The 13,915-nt window shown below is 58.0% G+C and overlaps 1 protein-coding gene across 2 annotated transcripts in view; it reads right to left on the bottom strand.

Moving 5' to 3' along the window:
- RCSD1 (RCSD domain containing 1) overlaps positions 1–10,539 on the bottom strand; it is a 51,558-nt gene extending 41,019 nt beyond the window's left edge. The window contains exon 1 of one of the 2 annotated variants that reach the window (XM_080648889.1): positions 10,388–10,539. In XM_080648889.1, the coding sequence (XP_080505015.1) occupies positions 10,388–10,393 (6 nt within the window). In that variant the 5' untranslated portion in view covers positions 10,394–10,539. The remainder of the gene's footprint in view (positions 1–10,387) is intronic. The other variant, XM_080648890.1, reaches the window with a different exon arrangement.
- Positions 10,540–13,915: the final 3,376 nt, after the last annotated feature.

Here is a 13,915-nt window from a genome sequence, read left to right as displayed (position 1 = left end):
CTGGAGGAGGGGGCCACAGCATGGGCCCTGGGAGGATGGGCTCTGTGCTGGACCTGGCCGATGGCTGTCACCTCACGTCCCTTCCAGGCACCCTGAGATTTGTGCTCACCAGGTAGACTGAGACGCTGTGGAAGGAAGGTAGGCAGGCCGGGCGATGTGGCAGCCTTCACTGAGAACCATCAAAACATCCAGACCCTTCACCCTATAATCCTGCTCCTGGGAATTGCTTCCAACCGAGTAATTCAAAAGAAGAAACAACCCACGGACTGTTTAAAGCGATGTTATTTATAATACGGAGAAAGTGGAAACAAAGGCCATTCCCCGAAATAGAAAAATGATCAAGTAGCTCCGGGCATATTTGTACAACAGAATACCATGCGGACGTCCCACACGAAGAAGCAGCGGAGGGCTACAGGCCGCTGCCTTGCGGACGTGAGGGCAGAGGTGGCGCGCCGAGTTACGGTGTGCTATGACTACAGTTTTGTAAGAAGGATCTGTGTGGCTACAAATAATAAGGACACACAAAATGGGAAGCAGTTACATGAAGCGGAATTGTCTTTTTCTCCCAGTTTTTTAACGACAAAAGGGATAAAATTGAGGATCAGAAGTGAGAAAGAAAGAAATTGTTGTGTTAGGATGATACATTTTTACAGTTTTGCCTAGAAGGTTTACTGTTAGCTGAATTATAAATTTATATTAGAAGACTATGGAGAGTACCCAGAACATGAAGTCGTGGGTTTTCTGAGAGGAGTTTTGGTCCGTCGGGGTTTTGTCATTTTAGAAACAATCAGAATGTGCCTGGTGCAGACCATTCCCGACGTGCGCGGCTGGGGGCCTACGCGGGATCGATGGGGACCACAGCCTGGTCCCACGAAAAGCACCTACAAGACCTTTGCCTATTGGACACATAATGCTGCCGCCTCCCGCCATCCTGTCCCCTGGGCTGCAGTCCCAGCTCAGGTCAGCCCTGAGTCAGGCCCGTTCCCCCGCAGCCCGTGCTCCTAGAGCTTGAGAGAGAATTCTGGGGCAGGGTCGTGGGGAGGGCGCGTGGGCAGGGGAGAAACCCCACGTCCTCCATCTGTGGGATACAGGGATAAAGCCCCAGATGGAATCTTTCTTTGAAAAGTGTTAGTTTATGTGAAGTGTGTGGTCAGCTGAACAAACACCCAACCCTTTGCATATAAACAGAAGCGCCCTTCGCTGTCCTCTGCTGTCCTGGTGCTCCTCAAACATCAGAGACGTCCGCAGCGTTGTTTTCAGCGTATCCGTCTCTCTCTGGGCACCTCTCACCGCCCCCCGCCTGGGGGACCACCTTCCAGCCCAATGCCCTCCAATCTCCAGTTCTGAATTCCCAATTTTGATCATCCTGCCAATGCCTCAATCAAACTCAGCCCTTCTGGTCCCAAACCAGCAGATGCTTCTTCCTGCTCCGGCCTGAGACTCAGTCACTCAGGCTCCTTCCGTGTCACCACCGCCCGCAGCAGCCTCCAGGCAGACACCAAATACCGAGGACCCTCCCCTGGTTCCTCACAGCCTCCGTGCCTTCTAATATCCAGGCCACCTCTCCCTGGCGCGTCAGCCCCTCAGCTGTCGCCTGCCTGCCACTTAGGACGCCTGCACTGATTTGGAGATAAGAGGCCACTTGCATCACGCTCAGCGTGTGGAGACAGCATCTTTAGATCTGACCTCCTCCGAGAATCCATCAGGAGGCCCAGTACATATTTGTGGAATGACTGGACGCGTGGGTATGTATTCCCAGCAGGTCTCCCTACACTGGCGTAGGACATTTTCCTAAAGTTAAGCGGCGAACTCTACATCCGTCCCTGTTTAATTTCATCATGTTGGTTTTGGCCCAGCATCCCTTCCTCTGTAAATCATTCGAACTTGAATATGTCATGTGGCGTATTAACATCCCAGCTGTGGGTCATCTGGAGTCTTTCTATTTTTCAACCAAGTCATTAACAAAAACACTTAGTAAGGGAGGGCCAAGGACAGATCGCTGCGGCTGTCCCTGGAGACTGCCCTCGGGACAGACCTGCGTTCCCAGGTGCACAGCTACCTGTGGGCCAGGTGGCTCAACCTGCTGCGTGCATCTCGCCAAAAAATCCTCATGACGCAAGTAACGTGCGTGGCTGAGAGATCCGAACGCCCTGTTGGCATATGAAAGCGCTCAACTCGTAAGCCTAGAGAAGCTCAGGCGGGATGTCCGCTGAGAGGGGCCGGGTGTGAATGGTTAGCGTCTCGCTCTCAATCCTGCGGCTGTCTCAGGATCCCACCTGTCCAGGGCCTCGCCTGCAGGGATGACAGGCGAGCACAGGGCAGGGAGGAGGTAACCAGGTGCGGGGAGAGAGGAAGAGGTAGGGAAGCACTCCGTCAGGGTCAGGTGAGCTGGACTGATGTCCTTGCCGCTTCCCACCTGCTCATGTCGTGGCTCCACCTGGGAGCAGCCACACACACCTCTCCCTCCCTTTCTTTAAAGCACATTGCTTGAGCCAGGCCTTGGCTGCCTGGGGGCCTACAGCTCGAACCTACTTTTCCAGGGCCCAAGCTCCCCGTCTCCCTAGCTCCCCCTCTCCCAGGGTCTCGTCTGGACGTGGTGGTCCCAGCACTGCCCCCAGGACCAGCCCCTGGAGGAGGCCCGAGCTTCCCCGCAGAGGTCTGCACGCCAGGTGCACCAACCACCCCTCTCCCCACACTCTCAGCAGGAAGCGGACCTCAGATGTCCCCTTGTCCACCCTGGGTCCCAGTCAAAGCGGCACCCACAGCAAGGGAGGGCGTTCCCCTCTAAATGACTATAAAGCCTTCTTACTCAACAAACACGCTACCACGCCTGTGATGTGCAGGCACAGCTCTGCACACTTCACACAACGATGACTTCATTTCATCCTCATAACAACCCAATCACGAAGGTCCTATTGCTATTCCATTTTACAGACGGGAAAACCAAGGCTGGTTATGGGCAGTCAGGATGCAAGCCCAGCTGTCTGGCTCCAGGCCTGTGCTCTTAACTCCTGCGTCCTTCTCCCAGCCTTCCTTCGAAAGGGTGTGTTGAATTCTGCTTGTGGCAGGCAGAGGGCCAGTGGTGGGGTTTTCAGACGTGCTGTTTCGGTTCTGAGATGAGGGAAAGCGCTTTGAGAAGGAGAGCTGGGATTGGGAAGTCTTTTCCTTTTCAGAGCCTCTTCCTTGCATCCTCTTTGGTCTGTAATGGAAGCCTTAGCTTTGCTCATATTCATCAACGTCGCCTTCTTTGCACACCCTCTGCCACCTTCCATGGGGCAGAGAACGCTGGAACTTTCTTACACAAGACACCCCGGGTTGTTACAATTTCTCACAAAATCCACTTATTATTAAAAACCACACCACCATGGTTTCATGGGATATTTTCATTTTCCAAGGTACTTTCATAGATTATCTCATGTAGCATGCATGATCTTACTTCCTCACAAAATAGCCTCACAAGGTGAGTGAAGCAGGTGCCAGCTTGACAGATGGAGGGGCCAGCCAGGACCCCAAGGCGAGTGCCTGACGCTGGACCTGGAACCCAGGTCTCTGGGTTTATTGCTCTGCAAGGCAGCCCCCTTGGCCTGTCCTAAAGGCCGTGAGGAGACTAACCCAGAGGGAGGGGGCAGAGGGCCGCTGTCACTACCGTTTTCCTCAAACCCAACCCTGGTTCCTACGCTACCTGAGGCCACTTTCCCTCACCACTTCCTTAGGCACAGGAGCAGGGCTCCTGTCCAAGGCTTAGTGGGGGGAGGGCAATTCTGACTGTTGTGTAAACTCCATGTAGAAAAGGTTCAGTTCCCTATTCACTTGGGGAAATTCCCAAATCAGAAAGGATGGCTCGATCCATCAAATTGGTTGTTCTGGGGCTAAGATGCATGAGAAACATTTGAAGCAGCTGCCTCTAATGGCTTAGGTTTATGCTTCGCTGATACCTTTCCTGTAGAAATGGGGCATATCTGCACCCCCGGACTCCCCTCAAACCTACCTGCCCATCCTAGTCACACCCCGAAGCACAAAGAGCCACGGAAATCACTGAAAACATTGTGACAGCTTTTGAGCAACCTGACCACGAGTTGCACAAGTCTCTGTGAGTGAGTCCCGAGTGCACAGACACGCGTGTTCTCCCTCGGTCTCCCTGCCGGCCTGAAAGACGCGGTCTAACCCGAGACCCAGCTCCCAGATCGCTGCTCCGAGGTCTCCTGACCAGGACACCAGCGATGCTCACCAAGCGTCTCCAGCTGCTGCCATGGCACCTGGCCGGACTGACTTCCTCATCCATGCGGTTGAGCGGAGCATGTGGCTGGCCAGTTCTGACCCTCCCAGGCCAGGGCCATGGCGGGGCAAGTCTTCCAGAATGTTCCTTCCCTATGGCAGCTGCTCCATTCCTTGGGACACAGTGATGTGGAGCAGAGCCCCTGCCAACCCGGGACGGACACAGAGCCCGAGTAGAAATAACCCTCTGCCGGTTCATCACGAACACTGTGGATCTGCCTCTCACAGCAGCTCACCAGCTGACCCCTTGCAGCCGCAGGTCCTCATTTGACTGATTATTTCGTTAGACTGATTATTCCCACCTGGACCGAGTCTGGATGGAGCCTGGATGGAGCCAGTTGCCTGTTGCTGAGCGGTCCTCCCAGTTCGGGACCTCTCCACCCAGCTGCATGGATCTCGAGAGCAGGGACTGTCCACGGTCTCACCTGGTAGCACAGTGCCCGTGAATGAGCGGGCTAAGGTCCAGGTGTGAGGGGGCCCAGGCGATTTCTCCGTGGGGTTTATTCCCAGGGGCCTCTCTCCAGGGGAGCAGGTGGGAGGACTTGGGGTGGCTTTTGGTGAGCTTGGCCACAGGCAATCCCTTGGGCCTGTTTCACACACATCCCCTCAGCAGCTGCGGTTGGAGGTCGGCCACAGGCAGAGTGTGTGGGGCTGGGTGGGGGGCTGAAATCAGGATGAGGTCAGATCCGGCACCCCCAGGGCTGCCAGGAGGCCTCGCATGGGGGAGTCCCACGCAGAGGAAGCGCGTTTTCCCCAGCTCCCATTAGAGAAGCTGTCTTTGAACTCCCACTCCTCCCTCAAGACTCAACTTAGAGTCATCTGCAACAGGGATCCCTGCCTGAGGCCCAGCAGGGCGAGCCCTCTGTCCAGGTGAGCTCAGTCCCTGTTCTGCACCTGCCTGCTAAACCCGAGTCCTTCCAGGACCAGAGGGGACACGCTCACCTGTGTGTCCCCAGGGCTGCAGGCGGGCGGCCCTCCATGCGTGTCTGTGGGGCCTGTGACGTGCTGCTGCCTCGCTATAGCAGACCCTGCCTGGGAGGGTTGTGACTTCCAGGAGGGTGGCGTGACCTGGAGCAAGCAGGTTCAAAACCAGGGGCTGGGCATCCGATGAGGCCGACACTTCGCTTCTTGGCTGGAGAGAATGCCCAGCTCCAATGTCTGGACTTCTCAGGGATTCCAGCCTGGGCCCACGCTGACCATCGAGGATGGGCCCTGATGGCACCAGGAGGGGGGCCTGCATGTCCACCTCACCTTTCCTGGGGAGTCCCTGCCCTCCACGTGGGACTTCACAGCTGAGCCCCCAGGTTCCCCACTCATGTCCCACAATCCCAGGAGACAGGCATTCAGGAAGCCTAAAGGGAAAAATTGGGGAGTTCACTGCCCAAAAGTCCGGGGTATGAGGTAGTGTCCTCTCTGGTCTGGCTCAGGAGGGCCCTGGCAGCCGCTACATTTCTGTGCTCAGTGATAGACGGTATCCTGTTTCCATGGAGATGGAAATATCTACGTACACCCTGAAGGCCAACCAGGAGTGAATGCTGCTTTTGTGATGAAACTGACAATCTCATTTCTCAGGGCTGAGGCTGAGCTACTGCCCAGACGAGAGACACGCTGCGAGCTTTGCAGAGGCCCACGGAGCCTGGTCCCTGCGGCCTCGGTGTCCCTCCCAGGGCCTCGGTGTCCCTCCCAGGGCCTCGGTGTCCCTCCCAGGGTCTCAGGTTCTCCTCGACCCTATGGCTTCCTCCCACCCAGAGCGTGCGCTGTTACGTGCTGGGGAGTGAGCAGGGTTGGTCCAGCTGGCTCTGCAAACCTGAAGCTATTACTGGAGGCAGGCGGAGCTGCCTGCGGATTTCTCTGGAATCAGAATGCTTTCTCTTGTGGCCCCGATAAGATTACGGGGCCGCTGAGCTGCCAGTGTTCAGGTTTCCCACGGAACCAACGCACCGGCCAAGCTCTGGCTGCCTGGCTGCGAGGGGCCACGCCTCAGCAGGCTCTGACACCCGACCCCTTCCAGAACAGCCCGGCCTCCGTGACAGGCCCCGGGCCCTTCAGTCCCTCTACCCCAAACTCCCCCGTCACTGCGGACAGCCAATGGGAGGTTCTCCTAGTGGAAGCCACTGTTACTGAGGGTCCCTCAGAGTGCCTGGGAGGCAGGCAGAAAAGGGGTATGCAGCCACACCACAGACTGCAGCTCCCAGAGGCCACACAGGCCCTAGTTATGACCCAGGGCTCAGCGAGAGGAGGGACCCCAAAACAGCAAAGGTTGTTGGTGAGATTGGGGTAGAAAATACTTCATGAAGTAAAATGAACACATTATATATACTAATACATGTCCCCTCTCTCTCTCTCTCTCTCTCATCAGTGATACCGATAGTCTGAGGATACACAGATATGATAGCCCAATAATCTTTTGGTGCCATTTGAAACACGAACGCTAGCATGTAACCAGTGCTCAATAAATACAGAATAAATGGGTGAAGGACAGATAACAGCTGGGAGGGACTTGGAGTTGCCTCAGAGGAAAGGGCTCGCTAATGTTTCCCATCTAAAGTAGACACTGTTTAACCAATGGCAATGAAACCTAATTTTCACCGACTGAATCCCCCACTTGTTCACCTAAATAGTAACCGATTTCACGTGTCTACTATTTTGTTGAGCAAATAAAGGACTTAGTCCACAAGAATCAGACTTTTTGCAAGTGCTCCCCGGCTCTTCGGCGCCCATGCGTAAGTAACTAAGAGTGCCCTTTAACCTCCATGCCCTAAGTCTCCTTTCTCTGCTACACACTTCCCTCTTCCGTGCCTGCCGTAGCAGCGTCACCGTCCACCTCTGCTGGAGAGAATTCATATTTGCGCCCTCAGGGGCCTATTTCCCATGGACATGCCTACCAAGGGCAATCAAAAACAACAGATCTAAGCCTGGCTTTCAAAAAGAGCACCCGATCCTTCTCCCACCTTTAAGCATTCGTTTCTCATTCAACAAGCAAGTATCGTGTGCCCATCAGGCCATGGGGACAGGCGCTACGGCTCCCAAACTCAAGGAACCTTCAGGAGAGGCCCAGGCGGACGGTGCTGCCGGCGCTCTAACTTGGTGTGAACAGAGGGCTCCGAGGGGCGTGGAGCCGTGGAGCCGGAGGACGCCTGGGAGGCTTGTGGGGCCAGGGACAGAGGGGTAGGAGCTCCTGTTTGTTAATTCATTTGTCAACCAGCCTTGTCTGGTGAGATTGATGGCTGTCGTGTAGGCACGCTGCTCTCTGGAGACCTAAGACCAGTGAGCATCCCTGCCACAGAGGCTGCACCGCCCTCCCCCTAGCATCCGGGCTCCTGGCGAGCTCCACCCACAGGTCATTTCTCATCCCTCCTACCACGTCTAGGCTTTCCTTCCCACCTTCCCCTCGAACTCTCAAAGTCAGACCTTGCCTGGCTCCCTGGCTCGGTCTATGACTGGCATTCCCGCCGCGTCATTCTGGCCACGCCGTGGTCCCAGAGTTCTCTCAGCGTTGCCCGCTGCCCACGAGCTGAGTCCAGGCCATCCGCCATCTGGCCTTTGAAGACTAGAGCTGGCCTCTGTCTGAATCAGAAAAAAACCCCCCTTTGGGGCGCAGCGAGGCAAGGAGACTTTGCATGAAGAAAAAGTAACCCTTTCCTCCGAATGGCGGAGAGTCCACTGCCGCTTGGCCAGCGTCCACTCCACGCGGAGGCCCTGCGGTTCACTTCTCCACGGCTCCCACCCCCCTCTCCAGCCCGGCCTGCTCCGCGGAGGAAGGCGGCGTTCTCCCGGCACCCGCTGCCCCTCCTCGCCACCCTCCTTTCTCCCAGGCCTCCTTCTTGAGAGTCTGCGATAGCAAGAACTCAGGGTCCACTCCGGCCATCATCTGGCACTTACACAACTGAGAATGGCCCCGTGCCATGGCACACAGTGAGCCTCGCTCCCCGCGGGACGGTGAGCCTTCACGCAGCACCTTGTTTCCGCCAGAGGCTCCATGGGGCTGAGTGAAGATTAATATTGTCCATCACGGTCACAGTGACTTAGGGCAGAAAAGATGTCCCAGACTTCCGGCGGGTACGTGGGTCCCCGGAAGGGACGCTCTGGCCTGACTGGGGTTCCTATCAGTGGGAAACAATATGACTCCGCTCCTCCCCAAATGTCGAGGTCCCTTCATGTCTCCAAAGTGGGTTTCGCCACTCAGAAAAGGGTGACATTCTGAGATTGTCCAGGAATTCCCAACCCCCACTCCCACTTATCACGTCCCACAGAGAGTTACTTCCTGCCAAGAGTCCCCACTGCCCGGCTCCTGGTTTCCTCTTTACTCCTTCCTGGCGCGGGCTCGGCTGTTCCACACTCAGGTGTTTTCACAAAGAAACTTCAAAAGCAGTCCCTGCCCCTGCAGATCTGTGCTTGTGGGGCTCGGGGCGCCCCGACAGGCAAAGGCTGCCCACTGCACCCGCTGCCCTCCTGGTGGAGCCCATCGGTTACTACACCCCCCCGCCGTGCCCGCTGCCCTCCTGGTAGAGCCCATCGGTTACTACACACCCCGCCGTGCCCGCTGCCCTCCTGGTAGAGCCCATCGGTCACTACACCCCCCGCCGTGCAGACCTGCGGCCTGGGCTTTTCATGGCCTCCCTCCCCCCGGAAGCAGCTCGGGTGACGGTTCAGGGTTTGTGCCACACACACTTCCTTCCTCAATGAGGGAGAAGGAAGTGCCCGGCGCAGGGGGTCTCTCTGTGTCTGCCTAGAACAAGAGTCAAACTGGCATTTGGTCCTCAAGCAGCAGCCTGGTTCCACTTGCTTTGCTCTTTCCCGCGCCCACATCTACAGGAGCCCAGGCGGGCGCACAGCAGACTGAACCTGCGGCCTGGGGCCCGAGGTGCCCGCGCTCCCAGGGGAGGGCACCCACTTCCAGAGCAGCCTCACCCCCCAGGCGGGCATCCCTGGCATCTCCACCTCCTGCCCTGAAGCCGGAGGCACCTGGAGACCTCTGAGAGGACTTCTGAACACCACTTGCTGCTGTCTGTGCATCACCCCCACTCCACCCAGCCCTCACCTGCCTCAGTTTCCCTGACTTACCAAAGTGTCTACAGAGGGTCCAGCTCAGACTCCTGCGGATCCCATAGTCCCCCAGACTTCATAAAGCCTCCCTGCAGGCGACCCCCAGCCCTTGAAGACAAGAATGCAGGGTGCCTGCCCAGGACACACCGTGGGCCCTGCAGGGAATCCACAGAGCCACAGGCCACGCGTGGGGCTAGCTTAGCGAGTCAACCAGGGCTCCGGGGTAGAGCTGGAGTGGGGAGGAGACAAGCAGACGTGATGGCCACGGCCGTGGGGGAGCTGGTCTCCTCTCCCAGAGCTTCACCTTAGAAGCTCCTTTCAAAAGTCCCAGGTCCTGCTGAGATGGACTTGGGCTAAATGTCAGGTCTCAGCTTCAAGGGAGAAATCCAGGGAGCCTGGAGACCTGGAGAAAGGAGGCAGGGGAACACAGCCCGCTACTCCTGGGCATACAGCCAGCTACTCCTCCGCTGCAGGGTGGTTCCTGGACCCCCTTTGGTTGGAACAGTGCCAGGAAAATCCCAGGCTGAGAAGGGCGGGCCTCGCCCCGTGCGCCCCACAGTGGTGGCCAGCACCCCCCCACCCCCCCACACACACCCGGGGCTATGCAGCGAAGTCTCAGGTTTTATCATCAGCAGTGCTATTTGCCCGCGAGGGAGCTTTGCAGAAAGTTCTGAGAGCTGTGACTGTGGGACGGAGAAGCCGAGTTCAGGCCACCTTCCGCGGGAGGCAGCGGGAGGAGGAGGGCCTCGCTGCCAGCCCCGTTTCTCTTTCAAAACGGCCTCCACACTCAGGGGCTTCTGCTTTCTGAGGTCTGGGCTCGCAGATCGCCCGCGTATGGAGTTTTGTCCTGAGCGGGTAAGTTCCTCTCCAAAGTGCCTGCAGCCTAGAAGTCCCCTGTCCCTTGGCGGCCCTCCCGCCGCCCCGCCTGCCCCAGGGGTCTGCCAGGTGGGCTGGGCATGCTCTGGGGTGGCCAGCGGCAGGCATTGCCCTTCTCCCCGGTGGCAGTGGGGCCACCCCACGCGCCCTGCTCAGCCCGCGCCCGCCCACCACGCCAGCCCGGCGTTACCTCCATGTCCTCCAGGTGCCACCTCACTCCTCTGCCCACGCTCACGGTTCCGCTGTCCCCGCTCCTGCCCCACCGGGTCCCGCTCAGCGGCAGGGCTAGTGGGCTGCCGCTTCGCAAGCTGCTGCGGGACAGCCGGCCTCCGGCCTCTGGGTGAGGACAGGGGGGTGGGGGGGCGGGGGAGGGAAAGGCGAGGAGGAGCAGGGGGAGGAGGAGGTGGAGAGGCAGGGCGGGGGAGGAGGAGGAGCAGGGGAGGGAGGCCGGCCATCGGGGTTTAAATTTAGACACAAATCTAAACAGATACTGTCCCCTCCCAGGGCAGGGCTCCAGCGAGGGAGCCACCTCGCTCCATTCATGTGCCCAAACATGGGATGGGACAGCCGCCCGGCGCCTCTTTCTGGAGAAGTGTGTCCCGGACCCTGGTCTCTGCCACGGTTTCAGCCTTCTCCGCCTCTCCCTCTTTCAACGCGCCTTCTTCCTTTTTCCTGCTCCGAAAGTTAGAGTTGTTCTTTCACTCTTCTGATCTCCCCTCTTTTATGGACATCCTTCCTGCTTCCTTTCCGTCTCTTTTCTCCCTTTAATTGCATTCATGTCACACATGGTTTTCCCGGCTGGAGAGCAGGACCCTGCCCGCTGACGCCTGCGCGAGGCTGATGCCTGCGTTAACCCGGGCCCAGAAGACAGCAGTGCACAGAGCCCCGCACTGTGCGGAGGGACAGGACCCTTCCCCTCTCAGCTCTACCGCCCCGCCTCCCAGCCTCACATTTTCACAGCCAACCTGTCCATCCCTCTTCTGCATGCTAGGAGGAGGAGGAGGAGCAGGAGGAGGAGGGAGAGGGAGAGGGAGAGGAGGAGAGGGAGAGGAGGAGAGGGAGGAGAAGGGACAGGAGGAGGAGGAGGAGAGGGAAGAGGGGGAGGGGGGAGGAGAAGGGACTGGAGGAGGAGGAGGAGGAGGAGGAGGAGGAGGAGGAGGAGGAGGAGGAGGAAGGGGAGAGAAACAAGGTATCCAGCTCCCACAGCAGTGACTCTTGATGGATGCGGGGATTTCAGTTCCCGTGGGCTGCTGGCTGAAGGGCCTCTTCGCTGTGCCTGTGAAATAGACGGAAGGGTAGCGAAGAGGCGAAGAGCAAGCTGCATGGAAGGAAGGGGTTCCCCTCCTGGGATCTGGAGCAGCTTCTTTCCCTGCTACCAGGGTATAGACTGGCCACCAGCCCTCGCCTCTGAGACTGGGTGAAGGGGGGCTGGCAGGGAAGCCTCTGTGTGGTCCCGCAGCCATCGGTGACCCCACCCCCATCCCCAAGCCCTGACCCCCCACCACCCCAGCAAGGAAGAGCCATCCCAGAGCTGACAGTGGCCCCGGGGACGCTGAGCGCTGTGCTGAGCGCTGCTCCCGCTACAAAGCCCTGCCTGGATGCTGCTCCTATGTCAACGTTCAGGCTCTGGCTGCTCTGAGCATCAGCCTCAGAAACGTGGCCTCCCTCCCGTCACACAGCCTTGCAAGGCCTGAACTTCTAGAACACAGACAGCCCTAATGCCAAAGTGTTTCCCACGTTCATTGAACTCAGCTGAGCATGGGCCAAGACCCTGGATTTCAGAAACAGATGGAGAGTTGAATTCTAGCTGTTACTTTCTAGCTGTGCTTCCATAGACAAGTCGCTTAACCTCTCTGATCCTCGTTTTCCTCACCTATGCAGTTTAGTAGGCACTCTGAAAAGAGTAACTTTTTATAATGCTTAGCCCCATGTGCAAGTTCAAATGAATAGGGACCCGGTATTTTTCTTATTTAGAGCTGGGCATTCTGGGGTCCCCAACGCTGGGAATTAATGCTGAGTCCTCTTCCCTCTGGCACAGCGCCAGAGGTGAGGGCGCCAGAGGTGAGGGCGCCAGAGGTGAGGGCGCCAGAGGTGAGGGCGCCAGAGGTGAGGGCGCCAGAGGTGAGGGTGCCAGAGGTGAGGGCGCCAGAGGTGAGGGCGCCAGGCAGAGTTGGCGGCAGGAAGGCCTTTCCTAGGACCCTGCACTGCGTGCTTGCATTTGTGGTCTCGTTTCCTTTCTTTTCGTGAAGGTGCGGACTGAGTTGGTGCGGGAGCCTGGCCTCTCGCCCGTCTCGGAGCCCTGACTCTTGGGGCCTCCCTCTCTGCCTCCGCAGAGTCCTTTCTGCTCAGATGGGGCTGCCCCAGCTCAGGTTTCTGGCTTCACCAACGGGAGGCGGAAGTGCCGACCCAGAGGAAACCGTTAGGCCCAGATAGCATCGCCGCCACCCAGGGTGCTTGCAGATGCACCCACACCCTGTGCAGGCCCTCCCTCAGCCAGCGAGGACCAGACCCACCCACAGGCAAGCAGCTCGCCTCCCCTGCTCCCGGCTGCACCGGGCTGTTTGGGCAGAGACCTTCATGGCAGGAAGGAGAGGAAATGGGGGAGAGGGCTGGACCCTCAGTTTCAGCAGCCCCGCCACAGGTAGGCCGGGGGCCGTGCTGGCATTATCCCCCCTCCTGCCCCTCCAGGAGACCCCAGAACCCAGAATGGAGACCACACAGCTGGTAAACACCCAGTTTTGCTGGGGCACCTGGGGTGTGAATCCTGGCTCTGTGGATGAGAGGAGCCAACCCAAGGGGAAGGGACAGTGCCTCTAGCGGGTGGCTCCTCGCCCTCTCTGGGGCTGGGTGGCTCCCCAGGACCCGTTTCCTCACTTCTCCTTCACACCCTGGTATCGGAACCAGACGAGCAGTGAACAGAGGCCAGTGCGGGCACCAGGCAGGGAGCCCTCCCCGCAGGGGAGACCCTGTGCCCCAGCACACGGCAGGCCTTCAGTAAACACTCGGTGAATGGGTGACGACTGACTGACTGACTGACTGACTGAAGCCAACGGGTAGGATTTTTGCTTTTCCATCAAAGGCAGAGGCTTTGAGGAGTCTCCAATGTGCAGAAAAGAGCCCCATAAGTTAGGCAGGAACTTAATTCATTTTCAGGCAGAATTGCCAAGAGCTTCAGTCAGCTCCTGGTAAGCGTTCACACTGTGATGACCATCCAGCGTTAAAATTCAGAGCAAGAAGCAAATACACTGAGTGGCCAGATTATTATGATCTCTGAACGCATAATAATCTGGCCACTCAGTGTGTGTGTGTGTGTGTGTGTGTGTGTGTGTGTGTGTGTGTATATACTAGAGTTCCGGTGCACGAAATTCGTGCATGGGGGGGTGTCCCTCAGTCCAGCCTGCACCCTCTCCCATCTGGGACCCTTCAAGGGATGTCCGACTGCCCATTTAGGCCCGATCCCGGTAGGCTCCCAACTGCTCGCCTGCCTACCTTCCTGATTGCCCCTAACCGCTTCTGCCTGCCAGCCTGATCACCCCCTAACCACTCCCCTGCCAGCCTGATTGATGCCTAACTGCTACCCTGCCAGCCTGTTTCCCCTAACTGCCCTCCCCTGCAGGCCTGGTCACCCCTAACTGCCCTCCTCTGCAGGCCTGGTCCCCCCCAACTGCTCTCCCCTGCAGGCCCAGTCGCCCCCAACTTCCCTCCTCTGCTGGCCTGA

The sequence above is a fragment of the Plecotus auritus genome, assembly GCF_963455305.1.
Source record: "Plecotus auritus genome assembly, chromosome: 12".
Taxonomy (NCBI): Eukaryota; Metazoa; Chordata; class Mammalia; order Chiroptera; family Vespertilionidae; genus Plecotus; species Plecotus auritus.
This window is presented reverse-complemented; position numbering and strand designations above follow the sequence as displayed.